Below are 16,403 nucleotides of genomic sequence, written 5' to 3' on the forward strand. Positions count from 1 at the left end.
TGATGATGTGGAAGCCGAGCCCCAGCTCTGCCCTTGCCGGCTGTGTTTCGGGGAGGTCCCATTTCCTTCCTCTGTAAGATGGGGACCCGGATCAGTTATATACTGCTGTGTGGCAAGTCGCTCCAGAACTTAGTGGCTTAAAGCAGGGGTCCCCACCCTCCGAGATTTAATGCCTGATGATCGGAGGTGGAGCTAATACTAGAAATATAGTGCACAGTACACGTAATGAGCTCAAATCCTCCCGAAATCATCCCTGCCCCCAGCCCTATCCCAGTCTAGGGAAAACTTCTCTTCCACGAAACTGGTCCCTGGTTCCAGAAAGGCCAGGGACCGCTGGCTTAAACGGGTCAGTCATTACATACTGTCTCTCCTGGTTTCTGTAGATCAGGAGCCCCCTAGCTGGTAGCTCTGGTCCGTGTCTCTCGTGAGGCTGCGGGCAGATGTCGGCAGGGGCTGTAGTCACCCAAAGGCCTGCCCAGGGCTGGAGGACTTGCCTCCCCAGGATGCCTCACGTGGCTGCCAGGCCTCCTCGCAGGCTGCTCCTGTGTCCACACGGGTGGAGCAAGTGATCCTGCCCTGGACGTCTCGCCCCTTCCCTTCCCTGGTATCTCGCAGGCCACCCGGGTCAGCCCCATTGGAAGTGGAAGGGCATGCACACTGCAAGGCAAGAACCACCGGGGTCTGGGGACAGGTCTTGGAGGCTGCCTGCCAAATGCCACCCCTTGTCTGCTGCCTTATCTGTGGACCGGGACCACCTCACAACCCCTGGGAGCTGTCAGGTGCTGCGAACAAGAGGCGCGGGGCAAAGCTGTAGGCCCGGAGCCTCGCACATACTAAGTGCTCACAGAGGACAGCCTCTCTCGGGGTACCACCGCCATCAGCTCCCACAGACGCTGGAGGGACCCCGACTGGCTGAGGGCCCTGCTGACCAGCGGGGGGGCCAGGCGGGGGTCCCTGCTGTCCATGAATGGAAACGAGAAACAGGCATTGCCATTTTTTTTTTTTTCGTTTCCTTCTTCTTCTTAAGGTTTTAAACACCTAATTTATTCCATCCATTAGATAGATTTTGTAGATTTAATCATTTTCACAGTTGGTGGCTCATTGGATACTCAAGATAAACTCCAAATGAAAGTATAATGGTGAGGACAAATGAGTTTTCACACCACAATGGCAGAAACTTGCTTGGGAAGAGAGTTTAAGGGGAACAAAAATACATACAGATATCATTTTTTTCCCCCGGCAGCCGCTTTTGCTGACTATAGTAGGTTACCACAGTTAATTTCACCAGTTTTGTTCATCTGTAAAATTGCATAAAAGTGACATTTTTGTGCTCATTATAGCAACTGCTGATTTATGGCTGGTAAATGAAGAACTGGGCCCTTTTTTGTGGGACTCTCCGAGCGGCGCTAAGTGCCCATGAAATTGCTTGTATAATGTAGTTTAAATCCAATCTCAGAGAAAGATTCCCCCTTTGGCCAAAGTGACATTTCCATTCTCCACACCGAGTTTATTTTAGGCCACTTGGGGGGGTGGGGGCGGTTGCCCCAGGCAGGGTCAGGATGGGGGACCTGGGGTCAGCTCCCCGCCCTGCTCTCATCGGGGCCACAGGGATGGGTGGGCACTCTGTCACCAGCCGCCTCCTTCCCTGCTTCCCTGCCCAGCTCAGGGCAGAGGAGCACGGTCCTCCTGATACACAGTCTTTCTGCCCTGCCCCTCCCCAGCCGAGAACCTTCCATGGCCGCCGAGGCCTTGGCCCAGGGCTCCCGACAGCACGGCTGACCCCACATCCAGGCAGTTCCTTGTGGCCGGGTCTCTGTCCTGAGCATCGCATCCCTGACCGGTACCCACGAGAGGCCATAGGGCCCCCTCCCCATGTTAGGACGACAGAACTCGTCTGCGGACGACACGGCCAGTGTGCCCTGGGGACAGAACCATCGGGAATTCCTGCCCCACGGTGAAGAGGCTCTGCTCGGGCCTGACGCCCTCCTGAGCGGCCCGGGGTGGCCTTTCCTCCCCGCACGCTGCCCTGTGCTGCTGCTCCTGCTCTGGTTCATCGTTCCCGCGGGGCAGGCCGCCTCGCCTCCGCACCTTTGCCCGTGTGACTTCTTCTGCCTGGAATCCGTTCCTCTCCTCCTTCCTCACCCCTTCAGCCCTGCCCCAGCAGAGATGCTCTTCTCTTCCAGAAAGCTGTCTCTGGAGCCCCCGGGGGTGAGGCTCCCTGTGTGTCCCCATCATAGCACGCGGTTTGCTCAGATTGGCTGTGAGTCCTCGAGGGGGTCTGCCTGCCAACGCGGGAGATGTGGGTTCGATCCCTGGGTCGGGAAGATCCCCTGGGAGAAGGGAATGGCAACCCACTCCAGTGTTCTTGCCTGAGAGTCCCCTGGACATAGGAGCCTGGCGGGCTACAGTCCTTGGGGCCACAAAGAGTCAGACACAATTTAGCGACTGAGCACATATACTCACATCTCGAGGGGTTGGGGGTGAGGCTTGGGGAAGGTGGGATGTGGCGGGTGACCTTCCCATTGGTGGGGAGATGGTGGGGCTTGCACTCTGTCCCAGGCACGATGCCAGGCCCACCTGTGCACACATCCTGCCCCTTCCTCTCCCGGGAAGACGCTTGTTGTGCCAGGCAGATGGGGAGGGGCTTAACACACGTGGAGAGACCCACTTCTGCTGAGGCTCTGCCACCTGATTTGTTAAACCTCACAGCGGCCAGGGGAGGCAGTGTTAGCAGCAGCATAAACCCATTTTACAGGTGAGGAAACTGAGGCTCAGGGTGGTGAACCCCTCCCTCCCCTCCCCCAGGACTCACTGTTGGGCTCCAGGGGATGCCCTTGGTGGGGTGGGGGGCGGGGAGAGGCAGTGCGCCATGAAACCTTGTTGGGTCCTCCTTGCCCAAGGGCCCAGCCAAGTCTCGGTCTCCCAGCACCTGCTGTCCACTGCACCCCCGGTGGGCCCCTTGGCACGGACGTTCCCCGAGGCCATCCTACAGACCTGGCACAGTCATCCCCATTCCATAGGTGGGGAAACTGAGGCTCAGCCAGACCAACCACTTGTCCAGGACCACAGAGTCCCACAAGCAGGCAGGACCCCACCCAGGCTGCCAGCTCCAAAGCCCTGGGTCTCTCCACCCGCCTCCTGCAGGCCCCTCGCCTCCCTCCCCACCCTAGAGAGGGCCTCGGACAGCGCTGAGCAAGGTCTCGGGACCGGGAGGGACTCGGGGTGGGGGGAGACGGGGGTCTGCCCACCAGCCACCTGCTTCCCCCCACTGACAGTGGGGACAGCCGGCCTGTCACACAGAGGACGCCCTTGGGGGAATCCCCTAGTGGTCCACTGGTTAGGACTCGGCGCTTTCACTGCCGAGGGCCTGGGTTCAATCCCTGGTCACGGAACTAAGACCCCACGTGCCACAGAGCATGGTCCAAAAAATAAATAAAAAATTTAAAAATAGAGTGACCCTTCAGCTGAGAGGCTGATGGCCCAGATAAAAAGGCAAGGGCTGCCACACTAGTCTAGCAGGTGACAGGTAGACCAGGGATGGAACGGGCAGCCATCAGGGCAGAACCCTCCTCCCCGGCCGCCTGTTGGTTGAATGACGGACCGTAAGCACCAGGACAAAAGCCAACAGCGGCAGCTCGCCCCGTGCCAGGCACGTGCTGGGCTGTTCACATAGCGACCCACGGAACCCTCCCTGAGGCTGCGGGTCGTCATCACCCCATTCTATAGACGAGGAAAGGGGGGCACTGAGAGAAGGGAAGGGGCAGAAGAAAGGAACACCCACAAGGGGTGTTACATGAAAGATGGCGCCAGGAGGGTGGGGTGGAGGGGTGGAGCCCCCACAACACCCAGTGTGGCGGTGGGTGTGGGGGGGTTATGTGCAGAGCTGGCAGGAGATGCGGGTTCGATCCCTGGGTCGGGAAGATCCCCTGGAGGAGGAAATGGCAACCATTCCAGTATTCCTGCCTGAGAAACTCCATGGACAGAGGAGCCTGGTGGGCTACAGTCCATGGGGTCGCAAAGAGCCAGATACGACTGAGCCACTTAGCACGCACGCGCACACACCAGAAATGACCCAAACGCCACCAGCAGTAGGAAGGACGAGCAGAACGTGTCCTGCAGTCACACTGCAACACCCCTTGGCCACAGCTCCCCCGAGGAACCTGAAAAAGTAACCTTGAGTGGGACAGACGGGACAGTGTATGATCCCCGCTCACCTGTGCTGACACCAGGAGCGGTCAGGAGTTCAGAGGGCTGTCCCCTTGGTCCCCTTGCTGTGGTTCCTGTCTGAGGGTGGGCATAGGGGCTGCTCGGGGGACTGGCCACAGGCCCCCCCTTCCCTGACCTGAGTGCCACACGAGTGTGTTCCGTGTGTGAAAATGCAGCAAGTCTGTGATGCGTGCAGTTTCCTTGATGTACTTTGCGCTGTGATGCAAAGCTTAAAAATTTAGAAAGGGATGCTTTCCCGGAGGTCCAGTGCTTTAAGACTGTGCTTCCAGCTGCAGGATCCCTGGGTTCGATCCCTGGTCAGGGAACTAAGATTCCACATGCCACACTGCCCTTTTTTTTTTTTTTTTAATTTAAAAAATTTGAATGAATGAAGGAGCAAGTGAGGGGCTGGAAAAAGCAAAGGAGGGGCGGCTGGGGAGCCCTTCCAGGGAGCCATAGCGGGGGCAGCCTGCAGGCCGGCCCTCACCTGTGCATCCTCCCCTCCCCATGTGCCCCTGCAGGTGAGACGGTGGGCAGCTCCATGCATTCCTCCCGCTACCCGAGCCCGGCCGAGCTGGACGCCTACGCCGAGAAGGTGGCCAACAGCCCGCTCTCCATCAAGATCTTCCCCACCAACATCCGCGTGCCCCAGCACAAGCACCTCAGCCGCACGGTCAACGGCTATGACACCAGCGGCCAGCGCTACAGCCCCTACCCGCCGCACACGGCCGGCTACCAGGGCCTGCTGGCCATCGTCAAGGCGGCCGTGTCCTCCTCCTCCGGCGCGGCCGCGCCCACCGGGCCCGCCAAGAGCGTGCTCAAGAGCGCCGAGGGCAAGCGGACCAAGCTGTCCCCGGCCGCCGTGCAGGTGGGCGTCGCGCCCTACCCGGCGCCCAGCACGCTGGGGCCCCTGGCCTACCCCAAGCCGCCCGAGGCGCCCGCCCCGCCGCCCGGCCTGCCCGCGGCCGCGGCCCCCGCCGCCGCCGTCATCCCCCTGCCCGGCCGCGGCCTGCCCCTGCCGCCCTCCAACCTGCCCTCCATCCACAGCCTCCTCTACCAGCTCCACCAGCAGTGCCAGGCCCCCGGCGCCGCGCCCGCCGCCTGCCAGGCCGTGCCCGGGCCCCCGCCCAGCCCGGCCAAGCACGGCCCGGTGCCCGGCTTCCCCCGCGCCGCCTACTCGGCCACGGCCGGCCCGCCCGAGTGCCGGAAGGGCGCCGAGCTGGGCCAGGGGAGCACGCCGGCGGCCTTGACGTTGGCCGGGGCCGCCAAGCCCGCGGGCTACGCGGACGGCGGCCTGGATTACCTACTGTGGCCCCAGAAGCCGCCCCCGCCGCCGCCCCCCCAGCCCCTGCGGGCCTACGGCGGCGGCGCGCTGGCCAGCAAGTCCCCCGAGGCCTGCGGGGGACGGGCATACGAGCGGGCCAGCGGGTCGCCCCTCAACTGCGGCGTGGGGCTGCCCGCCAGCTTCACCGTGGGCCAGTACTTCGCCGCCCCCTGGAACAGCGTGCTGGTGACCCCCACCAGCGACTGCTACAACCCCGCGGCTGCGGCGGCGGCGGCGGCGGCAGCGGCGGCGGCCGGGACCGAGCTGGGGCCGGGGGCGGCCCGGGAGCTGGCGGGGCCCCCGGCCGAGACCCTCTCGGGCCTGCCCAGCAAGAGCGTGTGCAACACGGCCGTGCTCAGCAGCAGCCTGCAGTCGCTGGAGTATCTCATCAACGACATCCGGCCGCCCTGCATCAAGGAGCGCATGCTGGGCAAAGGCTACGAGACGGTGGCCGTGCCGCGGCTGCTCGACCACCAGCACGCCCACATCCGCCTGCCCGTCTACAGATAAGGGCGGCGGCACCCGCACGGACCGACGGGCAGGGCGCCGAGGAGGCAGGGGTGGGCGGGGAGAGGCAGGCCGCAGAACAGGGTGGGCGGCACGCGGGGCGGTGGGGATGGGGACAGCCCGGCCCCGGGTCCGAGTGCCCCCCACCCCGATGCCCACAGGGAAGCCAGGCTGGCGGCCCGCCAGCTGCCGCCGATGGGGAGTTGGCCAGGTGACCTCTCGCTCGCCGACGCCCCTCCCCACCATCCGCTGCCCCGGCCCGCCCTCCGGGGAGGCCTAGGGGCAGCCGCCCCCCAGGTCCATACCTCCCTCCATCCAAGCTGGCGGAGGCCGGGAGAGCAAAGAAGCGGTTCTTCCCGGCTGTCCTGGAGAGGGGCTCAGGCCGCAGTGGGGCACAGGAGGAAATGTGATGGTCTGGGGGCGGGGGTGGGATCGGAGCAGGCCCCTCTCCCCCGGCTTAGCTCCTCCCTCTTGTGGTCCCAGTCTCCAGGAGAAAGAGCAGAGGGGGCCCACAGCGCCCCTGCCCCCCCACTGCCTACTCCCAGTGAAGATCAGACAAGAGGCTCCAGAGAATGCTGGTCCCCCTGCTCCTCCCCTTCTAGACCCTCTTGCCCTCCCCACCATGCCTTCCCCACAAAGAATCCCATCTCCATTCTCCAAACCCTGGACCACCACCTTCCCCCTTCCCAACAGGACCTCTTATGGGGGGGCTGCCGGGCACAGTTGTGCAGGTTGTGTACTGCACAAGGGCAAACTCATCCAAGGAGACGTCATTTGCATCCTAGACGTGTATGTTTATGACGGCAAATTTTCTGAATCTCGAGGAAGGGGCAGCATTGACCTATTCGCACAAAGGCGCCATAGGGGCTAACAGTGTCAGAGGGCTCAGACCCTGCTTCCTTCAGGGGTCCTCCCAGGAGCCAGTGCCAGGGCAAACTGCTGGTTTTAACTGGGAGATCCAATCCACCCCCTTTTCCTGCAAGCCACCCTCCAAGACCTGCCCCACACCACTTGGGAGGGGGGAATCAGGCAGGCATGGGGGAGCCCCCCATTAAGTCCCTAAGGCCCAATTTCCCCAAGTCCTGGCCCCTCTGGCACTCTGGAAGCGGTACTGTATCTCTCTCCAAGGCCTGTTCAAGCACTAAGTGCATTTACGAATCTCTGAGAATGTTTTTTTTTATATACTAAAATTGACCATTATATTCTACTGTGAGAAGTACGGTCTGCACTATATTGTTTTAAAAACGAAGAGAAAGAAAAGGAAAACACAGATGGTGTCTCAGCTGTGGGATTGTTTCGTTAAGCTCTTGTGTTTGTCCATTCTTCCTTCCTCCACGGCCCCCAACCCTTCCCCCGCCAGGAGTAAATCGGGCTGTCTTCTTCCCCGATGGGGCTCGGAGCCCTGGGGAGCAGGACGGGAGCCTCCTGGCACCCCCTCTGCTGGGCCACTTTGCAGGCGATATTTCACTTGCTGCCCTAAGTCTTCTGACCCCGTTAATGTGTCAGTCACTCACCAGGGCCAGCGATCGGTCCATAGGGCAGCCGAGACAGAGCCGAGCCTGGGCCCCTCTGGCTCATTGCCTGAGGGGTATGGAGGTGGGCTGGAGTTGGTGCCCCCTGCGTCACTAAACTCCCTCCTCAGTGCCTGGCACCCTCTGTGCTTCCCCGGAGGCAGTGTGACTTGGGGACAGGCCAAAGTGGCTGAGCAGTGGCCATCTCCTTGGCCAGCCCCAGCACATACCCACCCTGTGCCCCGGGGGCCTGGGGATGTCCAGGAGACCACCCTTGCCCCGGGATGCTCAGCGTGTATCCGGCGCTTACTGGGCATTCTCCTATATACAGCGTCTCTTGGGAGCCTCGCCACTGCTTGTAAGGTGTGCTGTGCCAAGTCACTTCAGTGGTGTCTGTCTGTTGTGACCCCATGGTCTGTAGCCCGCCAGGCTCTTCTGTCCATGAGGATTCTCCAGGCAAGAATACTGGAGTGGGTGGCCATGCCCTCCTCCAAGGGATCTTCCCCACCCAGGGATGATCTTGCGTCTCTTAAGCTGACTGCATTGGCAGGCGGGCTCTTTACCACTAGCACCACCTGGGAAGGAAGCTTGTAAGGTAGGGGGTGTTCTAGAGGAAGAAGCTGAGGCTCAGAGATATGAAGTGACCTGCCTGAGGTCACACCGCAAGTCTGCAGAAAGTTGGGATTCAAACCCCACAGCATACACTCTTATTCACATCCTGTCCCCTCCTTCCTCCCTGACCTGCTGGCCCAATGTCTGAACAGAGGGGAACAGGGGCTGTCCCCAGTCTCATTCAGGCCTGCCCTCTCATGCATGGAGCCCGTCTGGATGCATGGCAGGGTTTGGGGAAGAAGAGGGACAGAGGGGACACCCTGGATGTGACCTTGCAGTGGGGACATCCACCTCCCTAAGGCCAGGCCCCAGAGCCTGGTAGCACATGGAGGCTTCAAGAAGAGGCTGTGTCCAGGGCAGGACCCAGGCCCTTCTGAGCTGGGTCAGTGAGCCAGACTTGTCACCAGGGCCTGAAGAGCAGGAGCAGGGGTCCGGCTGGGTGACAGGCTAGGGGAGCTATCGCTGCATGAAAGGCCACTGGTGGTGGTTGTTTAGTCATTAAGTTATGTTTGACTTTTTGAGACCCTATGGACCATGGCCCACCAGGCTCCCCTGTCCATGGGATTTCCCAGGCAAGAATACTGGAGCGGGTTGCCATTTCCTTCTCCAGAGGATCTTCCTGAACCAGGGATCAAACCCATGTCTCCAGCATTGGCAGGTGGAGTCTTTACCACCGAGCCACCAAGGAAGCCTTAAGGCCACTGGGCGTGATCACAGACAGGATGCAAAGGAGCGCTGACCTCATGTAACCGAGTTTCACAACAGCCCTCAGGTCATAATAAGATCATCCCCATTTTACAGATGAGGACACAGAGGATCTGAAAAACAGTCACAAGGAGAATAAGAGGGAGGCAGGTTCAGGCATCAGGCCCCACACTTGGGGCCAGGCTGCCCCCAGATATTCTACCTTCATGCATCCCTGAAGCTCACCAGGGGCATCGCAGGGAGTATGCCCTGGGTACAAATCCATAGGTACTTTAAGTGACCCAGAACCAGTCCATCCCCAAAGAGGGCAACGCCAGAACCAGGGATGGAATTCAAGGAGACCACAGTGTGGGTACTTGGGAGAGGACAGAGCAGGTTCAGCACTGGAGGTGGGCCACCCCTGAGGCCACCTCAGCACCAATTCTAGGTAGCCGAGGTCCTGGGCCCACCAGCAGGCCTGCCAAGCCAGGGGACAGAGACTGCAGCCACCGTCCAGGCCAGGTCCCTGACATCCGGGGTGAGGACCCGTCCCCTATCAAGAGGAAAACCTCCTGTCCCCTCTGCAGGCCGAGTGAGGAAGCAAGCAGGTGGGGCCACGGAGCACAGCCAGTCCGGGCCTGACCCCAGGATCCAGCTGGGGTTCTCACTCCGTCCTAGCACCAGCTCCCTGGGTGCCTTGGCCGGGTTTCTTCTCCCTGGGAGCTGAGGGAGCTGAGCTCAAAGGGCCCTCCAGCCTCGTTAAAACCACATAGAGGAGCAGTGCAGGTGATAATGATGTTATCACTTCAATTACCGGCAGCCCTGTTACTGCAGGCAGACAGGCCCCAAGACTCAGCGCTAAGTAGTAGGTAGGTCTCACCACATTCAGGTGTGCGTGGTATACTTGAGGCCAACAAGACCAGAGAAGGGCGATCACTTTGCCTAACGTCACACAGTTGAGGATGGAGTTCGGGGGGGGTGCGGGGGAGGCGGTTCAGAACACCGGCCTTCTGATTCAGAATCGAAGCTCTTAACTGCTAATGCAGACTAAAACCACCACCGACCCCGAACAAGGCTTGTGTGGCTCCAGAACGCAGGTCCAGCCTCGGTTCCCGCGTGCGGCTGGGACCTCCTGTGGGTGCCGGAGACAGAGATGAGCCGCCTGCTCCCCTACCAGGGCTGCCCGCCTTCCCTTTATAAGGACACTAGAAGCTTCTCCCTCTCTGGGTAGCTGTCTGGGCTTCATCCCTAGTTACAGCTGAGCTCTCTAGTTCCATAGCCACGCGCTGGAACCACGTATATTACTACCAGTTCCCATCATAACAGTTAGAAGATCACTCCATCTTCCGGAGGCCTCACATGCGCGGGAGGGCTTCGGCAAACCTTTAAGTGTGGGGGAGTCCATGGCGGGGACACTCACCTTTGCGGGGTGGCTCCATGTCTTCTGGTCTCATCCCAACCTTTAGATCCTGCCCCTATTTCCATCCCCGCCTGGCCTCCAAGCAGCGACTTCGACCTCGCTCCGCAGAGCTGAGCTGCATCTGGGACTCCACGTGCCCTGCGCCTGGGTTTCCCCTACGTGCGCTGTAGTGCGCATGCGCGTCCCGAGAGTCTTTAAAGGGCCCACGCAGTCGCTACCGGGTCCCCATCGCTGGCCATTGGAAGGTGGGGCCCAGCCACGGTGGGTGGGCAAGCCCGGGGAAACAAAAGGTTTTTTTGTTTAAATCACCACTTGCTCACTAGAGAGTGGCAAGGGGAGAGGAGGAGGCAGGAGGCAGGAGGCAGGAAAACTGGCCCGGCTCCCATAGACTCAATGTGTGGCCCTGGGCCTCGGTCAGGAGTGGTGGTGGCATTTGAAGAGCTGGGACAGCCTCAGGTGATGCGTGACCAGGAGGACAGGGCAAATTGGTGCTGCAGGTGGGACCCGCCCCCCTCCTCCACCAGTGGGGCCCAGGGGTTCCAGTCCTGAGGCTGCCTCCCACCAGCATGTGGCCTTTGGCAAATGACTTCCTCTCTTTGAGCCACCTGTTTCTCAAGTGTAAAGTGAGCCTGCTATTACAAAGCATGTGCCACATGGGGCTGAACAGGGGGAAAGGGTCGTCAAGTCCGTGGGGCTTCCCTGGTGGCTCAGTGGCGAAGAATCTGCTTGCAATGCAGGAGACCTGGGTTCAATCCCTGGCTCAGGAAGAGGCCCTGAAGAGGGTATGGCAACCCACTCCAGTATTCCTGCCTGGGAGAATCCCATGGGCAGAGGAGCCTGGCGGGCTGCAGTCCACGGGGTCGCAGAGTCAGACAGGGCTGAATGACTAAGCAGCAGCAATCAAGTCTGCTAGGCGGCATGGAGCCTGTTCTGAAGGTGGATTATTCCTGTCATCACCAGAGGCTGATTTCACACTGGAAAGTGGGTTTCTAGGTTAAAAGAGTTTGAGAAACCAAGGCCTGGTTCACCCTCCCTCCAGCACCTTGGAGATGTATATTAGCATATTATTTACACATGAATTTAATATGCTAAATCATATTAGCATATTAAAGATTCTGAAAAGTCCTGCAAGGGAGATGTGCATGCGTCCTTGCTCAGTCACTTCAGTTGTGTCCAGCTCTCTGTGACCCCATGGACTGTAGCCCGCCAGGCTCCTCTGCCCATGGGGATTCTCCAGGCAAGAATACTGGAGAGTGTTGCCATACCCTCCTTCAGGGGATCTTCCCAAGCCAGGGATCGAACGCAGGTTTCCTCTACTGTGGGCGGATTCTTCACCATCTGAGCCACCAGCGAAGCCCAAGAATATTGGAATGGGTAGCCTATCCCTTCTCCAGAACTTTCCAACCCAGGGATCAAACCCACATCTCTTAGGTCTCCTGCATTAGCAGGTAGGTTCTTTACAACTAGTGCCACATGGGAAGCCCACAGGGAAGACACCCTTCCAGATTTAGCCCAGCATTTCCCTAACTTTTTCCTATCAGCTAAGTTTTTGTTTGTTTCTGTTAGCATCCCAAGGAACAAACGGGACTTCAGGACATACCGAGTCCTAATTTGTGTTGCAAGTGGGGAAACTAAGTCTCCTCTCCCCACTGGGCCTCAGTTTCCCCATCTGCAACGGGTTTGCAGCAGAGCCGGAACTGGGATCCAGACCTGCCCTGGAGTCGCTGGGCCTCACATCCTAACTGGTCTTAGTCCACCGCGTTGAGCTGGGCTCCAGAGGGGAAAGACCCCAGGGAGAGAGAGACGCCCTCATTTGAGAAGTTGGGATGATGTCCTTATTTTGAAAATGAGAAAGGTGAGGTTCAGAGGAGGGAGGCAACTTGCCTGAGGGCACACAGCAACTAGGTCCTAGACTCCCCAGAGGCAGAGACTCGTTTTTCACCTTGTGGGAGTGGTAATGGTGGGGTTTCCTCGGTCTGGAGCTTCAGCCTCACCTCATGGGGAGCTCACACGAGGGGCTCCTCCTGGACCGTGGCGCCAGGTTCCAGACCTTCCCTAAGGCCTCCTTCTCTGAGGAGGCTCCCGGGTGTGACTACAGCAGCCTCTGGTGGCCAGTCTCCACAACCAGCTGCCCCACCCTGTAGCAGCCAAAGGCAGATCTGTGGGATCCAGTGCATATATCCTAGACTGTGGGGTTCTCAGATAGAGCAGGAGGCTCTCTGATGTCACCAAGAACCTTGAGATGCAGCGACAACTCTGAGCTCAGACATGGGGACCTGGGTTTGAGCCCCAGCTCCACTTAACCTGTCCTGTTTTCATCTGTTAGAAGCCATTAACAGCCTGTGGAAAAAAACAGAAAGTCCTTGTGCTGGGGAAAGGCCAAATAGCTAAGACTGAAGAAAAAAAAAAAACAAAACACAATCCTGCCGCCTCTCAGCAGGGGTCTCCTTCTAAGACAGAGGGTTCAAATGCTGAGTCCACCACATCCAGGCTCTGTGTACTTAAGCAGATGCATTTACTTCATTGAGCCTCACTTTCTTCATCTGTAAAATAGGCAGAGAACTTTGTTCTTGTGTCTTCATGATTTTGGCAGAGTAATAGGAAACCCTGATTCATTGGTATAGATGAGGAAAAAAATTGCTATCTCAATCATAAGAAACCCTAAGGTAGGGTGGCTCCAGAGTTGCTTGATTCAGTAGCACAATGGTGAGATCAAGGACCCGTGTCCTTTTCTTCTTTCTGCTCCACTAAGCCCCTTCATGGTCACAAAACGGCTGCTACAGTTCCAGGCATCACAACCAGTCCTGATGGGGCCCAGTGAAAAAGAAGACGGTGTTTCTTATATTTCTCTTATTTCCCCCAAATTCCTCCTCCTTCAGCACTTTCTCTTTTGTCTCACGGTCCAGAACTCATTCACGTGGCTATTTCTATACCAGTACCCAGTAAAGGAAATAGAATCACAGTGGTGGGTGTGCCTGGGGAAAGCCCGTGATTGTCGAGCAGAGTGGAAAACTCTGAACAAAATGAGGTGCTGTGAATTAGGAAGAGAGTGTGACTTCCAGAGAGGCATCCACACCAATTCATAAGCGCTCACACATAGTTCCTGAGAGACGAATGCCAAACATGGAGCACAGCACCTAACACACGGCAGATGCCTTACGTGTGCTCATTTGTCCCCTCCTTTTTGTGTTTCCCTCCAAAGTCACAAGACTCCCAGCCTGGCCTCTCCTGACCCAGCCTCCTGCCCGCCTTCCCTGGGGCCTGGGTCTCTACTGCCCAAGGCGGCTTCTACTCTGTCCTCTGGCTCCATCACCACCACCTCCTTTTGTTTCTGTCCCAAAAGCTTGGGATGAACAAGGATCTCCTCATTGTTCCCCAGGACTTCAGATTCCTACAAAATAAAAAGCGGGAGGTGCTTGATTCTCATGCAAATGCTTTCACCAAGGAGTCAAAAATTAATAACAGCATGAACAGAGGCCTGGAGTATTTAACCACTCCATCCAAACAACCAAAATGATCTGAATACACCGTTATCCAGGCGAGGTGTAGAAAACTGACTGCCGACTACGACATTATTACATCGGAAATGTCAGGAGCATGTGAAAGCCAGGGGGAGATGAACAGTGTGGTTGAAAATGGCTTTTGACTTAAAAAAAAATTCCCAGCATTCATCTAAAACAATAATAACAGCTAATAATAACAGGGCATGTAATAATGAACTATTCATAGGCATAAGAGGTAATTGTTCAATTAAGATCCGAGAGTTTCTGAGACTGTCTTTTCTGATGGGGTCCCTTTGTTTTTGACTCTGGTAGCACTAATTATTTCCCAGTAGTGCTTTAAACTTGGGATGAAAAAAGCCCTGCTGTCAAATATGACATACAAGTGCTTTATCATTATTAAATACACACACATGCACATAATAAGAAATCCTTGTTGGAATAAAGTTAGGGGTATGTTCAAACTGACAGTCTCCGGGGTTCAGCATTAGCGATAAGAGACAGCCAGGGTCTTTACCCACAGCAGAAGTGATCTGACCTCACTAACTCTCACCCCTCCAGGGGCCAGAGTGTTTTCTTCGGCATTAAGATTTGAATGCCTGGGTTCAAATCCCACCTCCACCACTTACCAGCCAGGTGCCCTGGGCACAAGTCTTCCCCTCTCTGAGCCTCTGTTTCCCCATCTATAACATGGGGTGCAGCGGACATTCAGGTTTTTGCAGCCTGACCAGGTTCCAGTTACTCTTTTTTTTATTGTCTGTATTCGTTAGCCATTGTCACAAAATTGATGCCTTGCACTTGAACAAAATCACGAAAAGTCACTGGCATACAAAAAAAAAAAAAAAAAACAGTTTTTGGTCCCATGTCAGTTGGGGACCCTCTGATTCCTCTGAGGCTTGCCTGGGATGACACAGCTCTGTTCCACGTACCTCTCATCTTCCTGGGTGCTGGCCTCGGCAGGTCTGCTAACACCCCATTGGTTACAAGTCCTGCTCTGCCCACAGTGGAAAGACAAAGTGGTACCGGAAAGGAATGGCTAAGGGGGAGAGTCGGGGCCATTGCTGCAGTCTAGCACAGGCATCAGCGTTCCAACTTTCCTCGGGATCTCTCTCTCCCCAACCTCAGTCCCTGTGGTCCTGGAGAAGTTACATCATCCCTGGTTCTAGCTCTGCCTTTCAGAGATTCTGAGCCTCAGGGTTTTCTCCATAAAGAGAGATTTAAGGCCTGTTAAGAAGGCCTTAAAAGCTCAGAAGCATCAAACAGAGACCACACCATAATTAGGGGGGATGTTTTCCTCTAAGCAATTCTATGGTCAATGTGTCCCCTGAAAATGTTTTGACCTACCACCAGTTCACGCCCTGTGCTTTGAAGGACATTGACAAAGGTCATCATTAGGATCTTACAGGAACAAACAAAATCTCAACGTCTGGAAAATATTTGAAATTCCCCTGAAACAGCTTTTGAAAACCTTTCAGAAAATCAACACCCACACCATCAAATTATTTAGAAAATCACAATTGAAAAAGTTGCTATCTATTTAGCTAAAAATGTTCCCAGAGGAAAAGTCATAGCCTACAATGATTTCATTATTTTAAAAGAATGCATTCTGCATTCACCTCAATAATTTATGGAATCTTTTTGAGTTAAGAGGGTGTTTTGATTTTGTGGGCCAACCCATCACAAAACTCCTAGAGAAATGACCTCCTTATGGCCCCAGGATAAGTCACAGTCATGTTCCGTGACAATGTTGCCTGCCTTCCAGTGGAAAGATGGGGTGGCAGGGAGGGCATCTGGCTGCAAGGCAATAGTGGTTTCCACATCCTCCTTTCCCACAGAACCGAGACCGGGCTGGGGAAACTTCCTTTCTCTATATTGCTTTCTGCTGCTTTAGGACAACTGCTGCTTCCAGCCTGCTGATTGGCTGAAGCATGGGCCACATGACACAGTTCTGGCCAATAACACAAGAGGGAATGTTGGCTGGGGGACTTCAGGGAAAACATCTCTCTCATAGAAAGACACAGGAAGTACCATTTCTCCTTCATCTGGATGCCCCTGAACAACAAAAATGTGAGTGGCTCGGTCGTGTCCGACTCTGCAACCCCATGGATTCTAGCCTTCCAGGCTCCTCTGTCCATAGAATTCTCCAGGCAAAAATATGGGAATGGGTTGTCATTTCCTTCTCCAGAGGATCTTCCCCACCTACCAATCGAACCTGGGTCTCCTGTATTACAGGTGGATTCTTTACCATCTTAGCCACCAGGGAAGCCCTGGATGCCTCTGAATCTGAGTGAAATGCCTGAAATAGTGGCTCCATCTTGTGTCTTTGATGGAGACCCATGTCTTCTCTGGTGGCTCAGACAGTAAAGAATCGCCTCCAACGTGAGAAACCCGGGTTCGATCCCTGGGTTGGGAAGATCCCCTGAAGGAGGGCATGGCAACCCGCTCCAGTATTCTTGCTTGGAGAATCCCCATGGACAGAGGAGCCTGGTGAGCTACAGTCCGTGGGGCCACAAAGAGTCGGGCATGCCTGAGCGATTAAGCACAGCACATATGAGGAAAAAGCCAGCACACCTGGTGGGTGGTGACTAGCACAGTGCCTAATAAATGCTTGAAGGAATAAATGAGCTGGCAGAACCCTT

At 56.6% G+C, this 16,403-nt stretch overlaps 1 protein-coding gene across 2 annotated transcripts in view; it reads left to right on the top strand.

The window, feature by feature from the left end:
- The window catches only part of FAM222A (family with sequence similarity 222 member A), a 60,064-nt gene extending 52,757 nt beyond the window's left edge, over nt 1-7,307 (top strand). For both annotated transcript variants that reach the window (XM_043438671.1, XM_043438682.1), the window contains one exon: nt 4,728-7,307. In XM_043438671.1, the coding sequence (XP_043294606.1) occupies nt 4,728-6,040 (1,313 nt within the window). In that variant the 3' untranslated portion in view covers nt 6,041-7,307. The remainder of the gene's footprint in view (nt 1-4,727) is intronic.
- Nucleotides 7,308-16,403: the final 9,096 nt, after the last annotated feature.

Source organism: Cervus canadensis, chromosome 1 (genome assembly GCF_019320065.1).
Source record: "Cervus canadensis isolate Bull #8, Minnesota chromosome 1, ASM1932006v1, whole genome shotgun sequence".
In the NCBI taxonomy this organism is placed as follows: domain Eukaryota; kingdom Metazoa; phylum Chordata; class Mammalia; order Artiodactyla; family Cervidae; genus Cervus; species Cervus canadensis.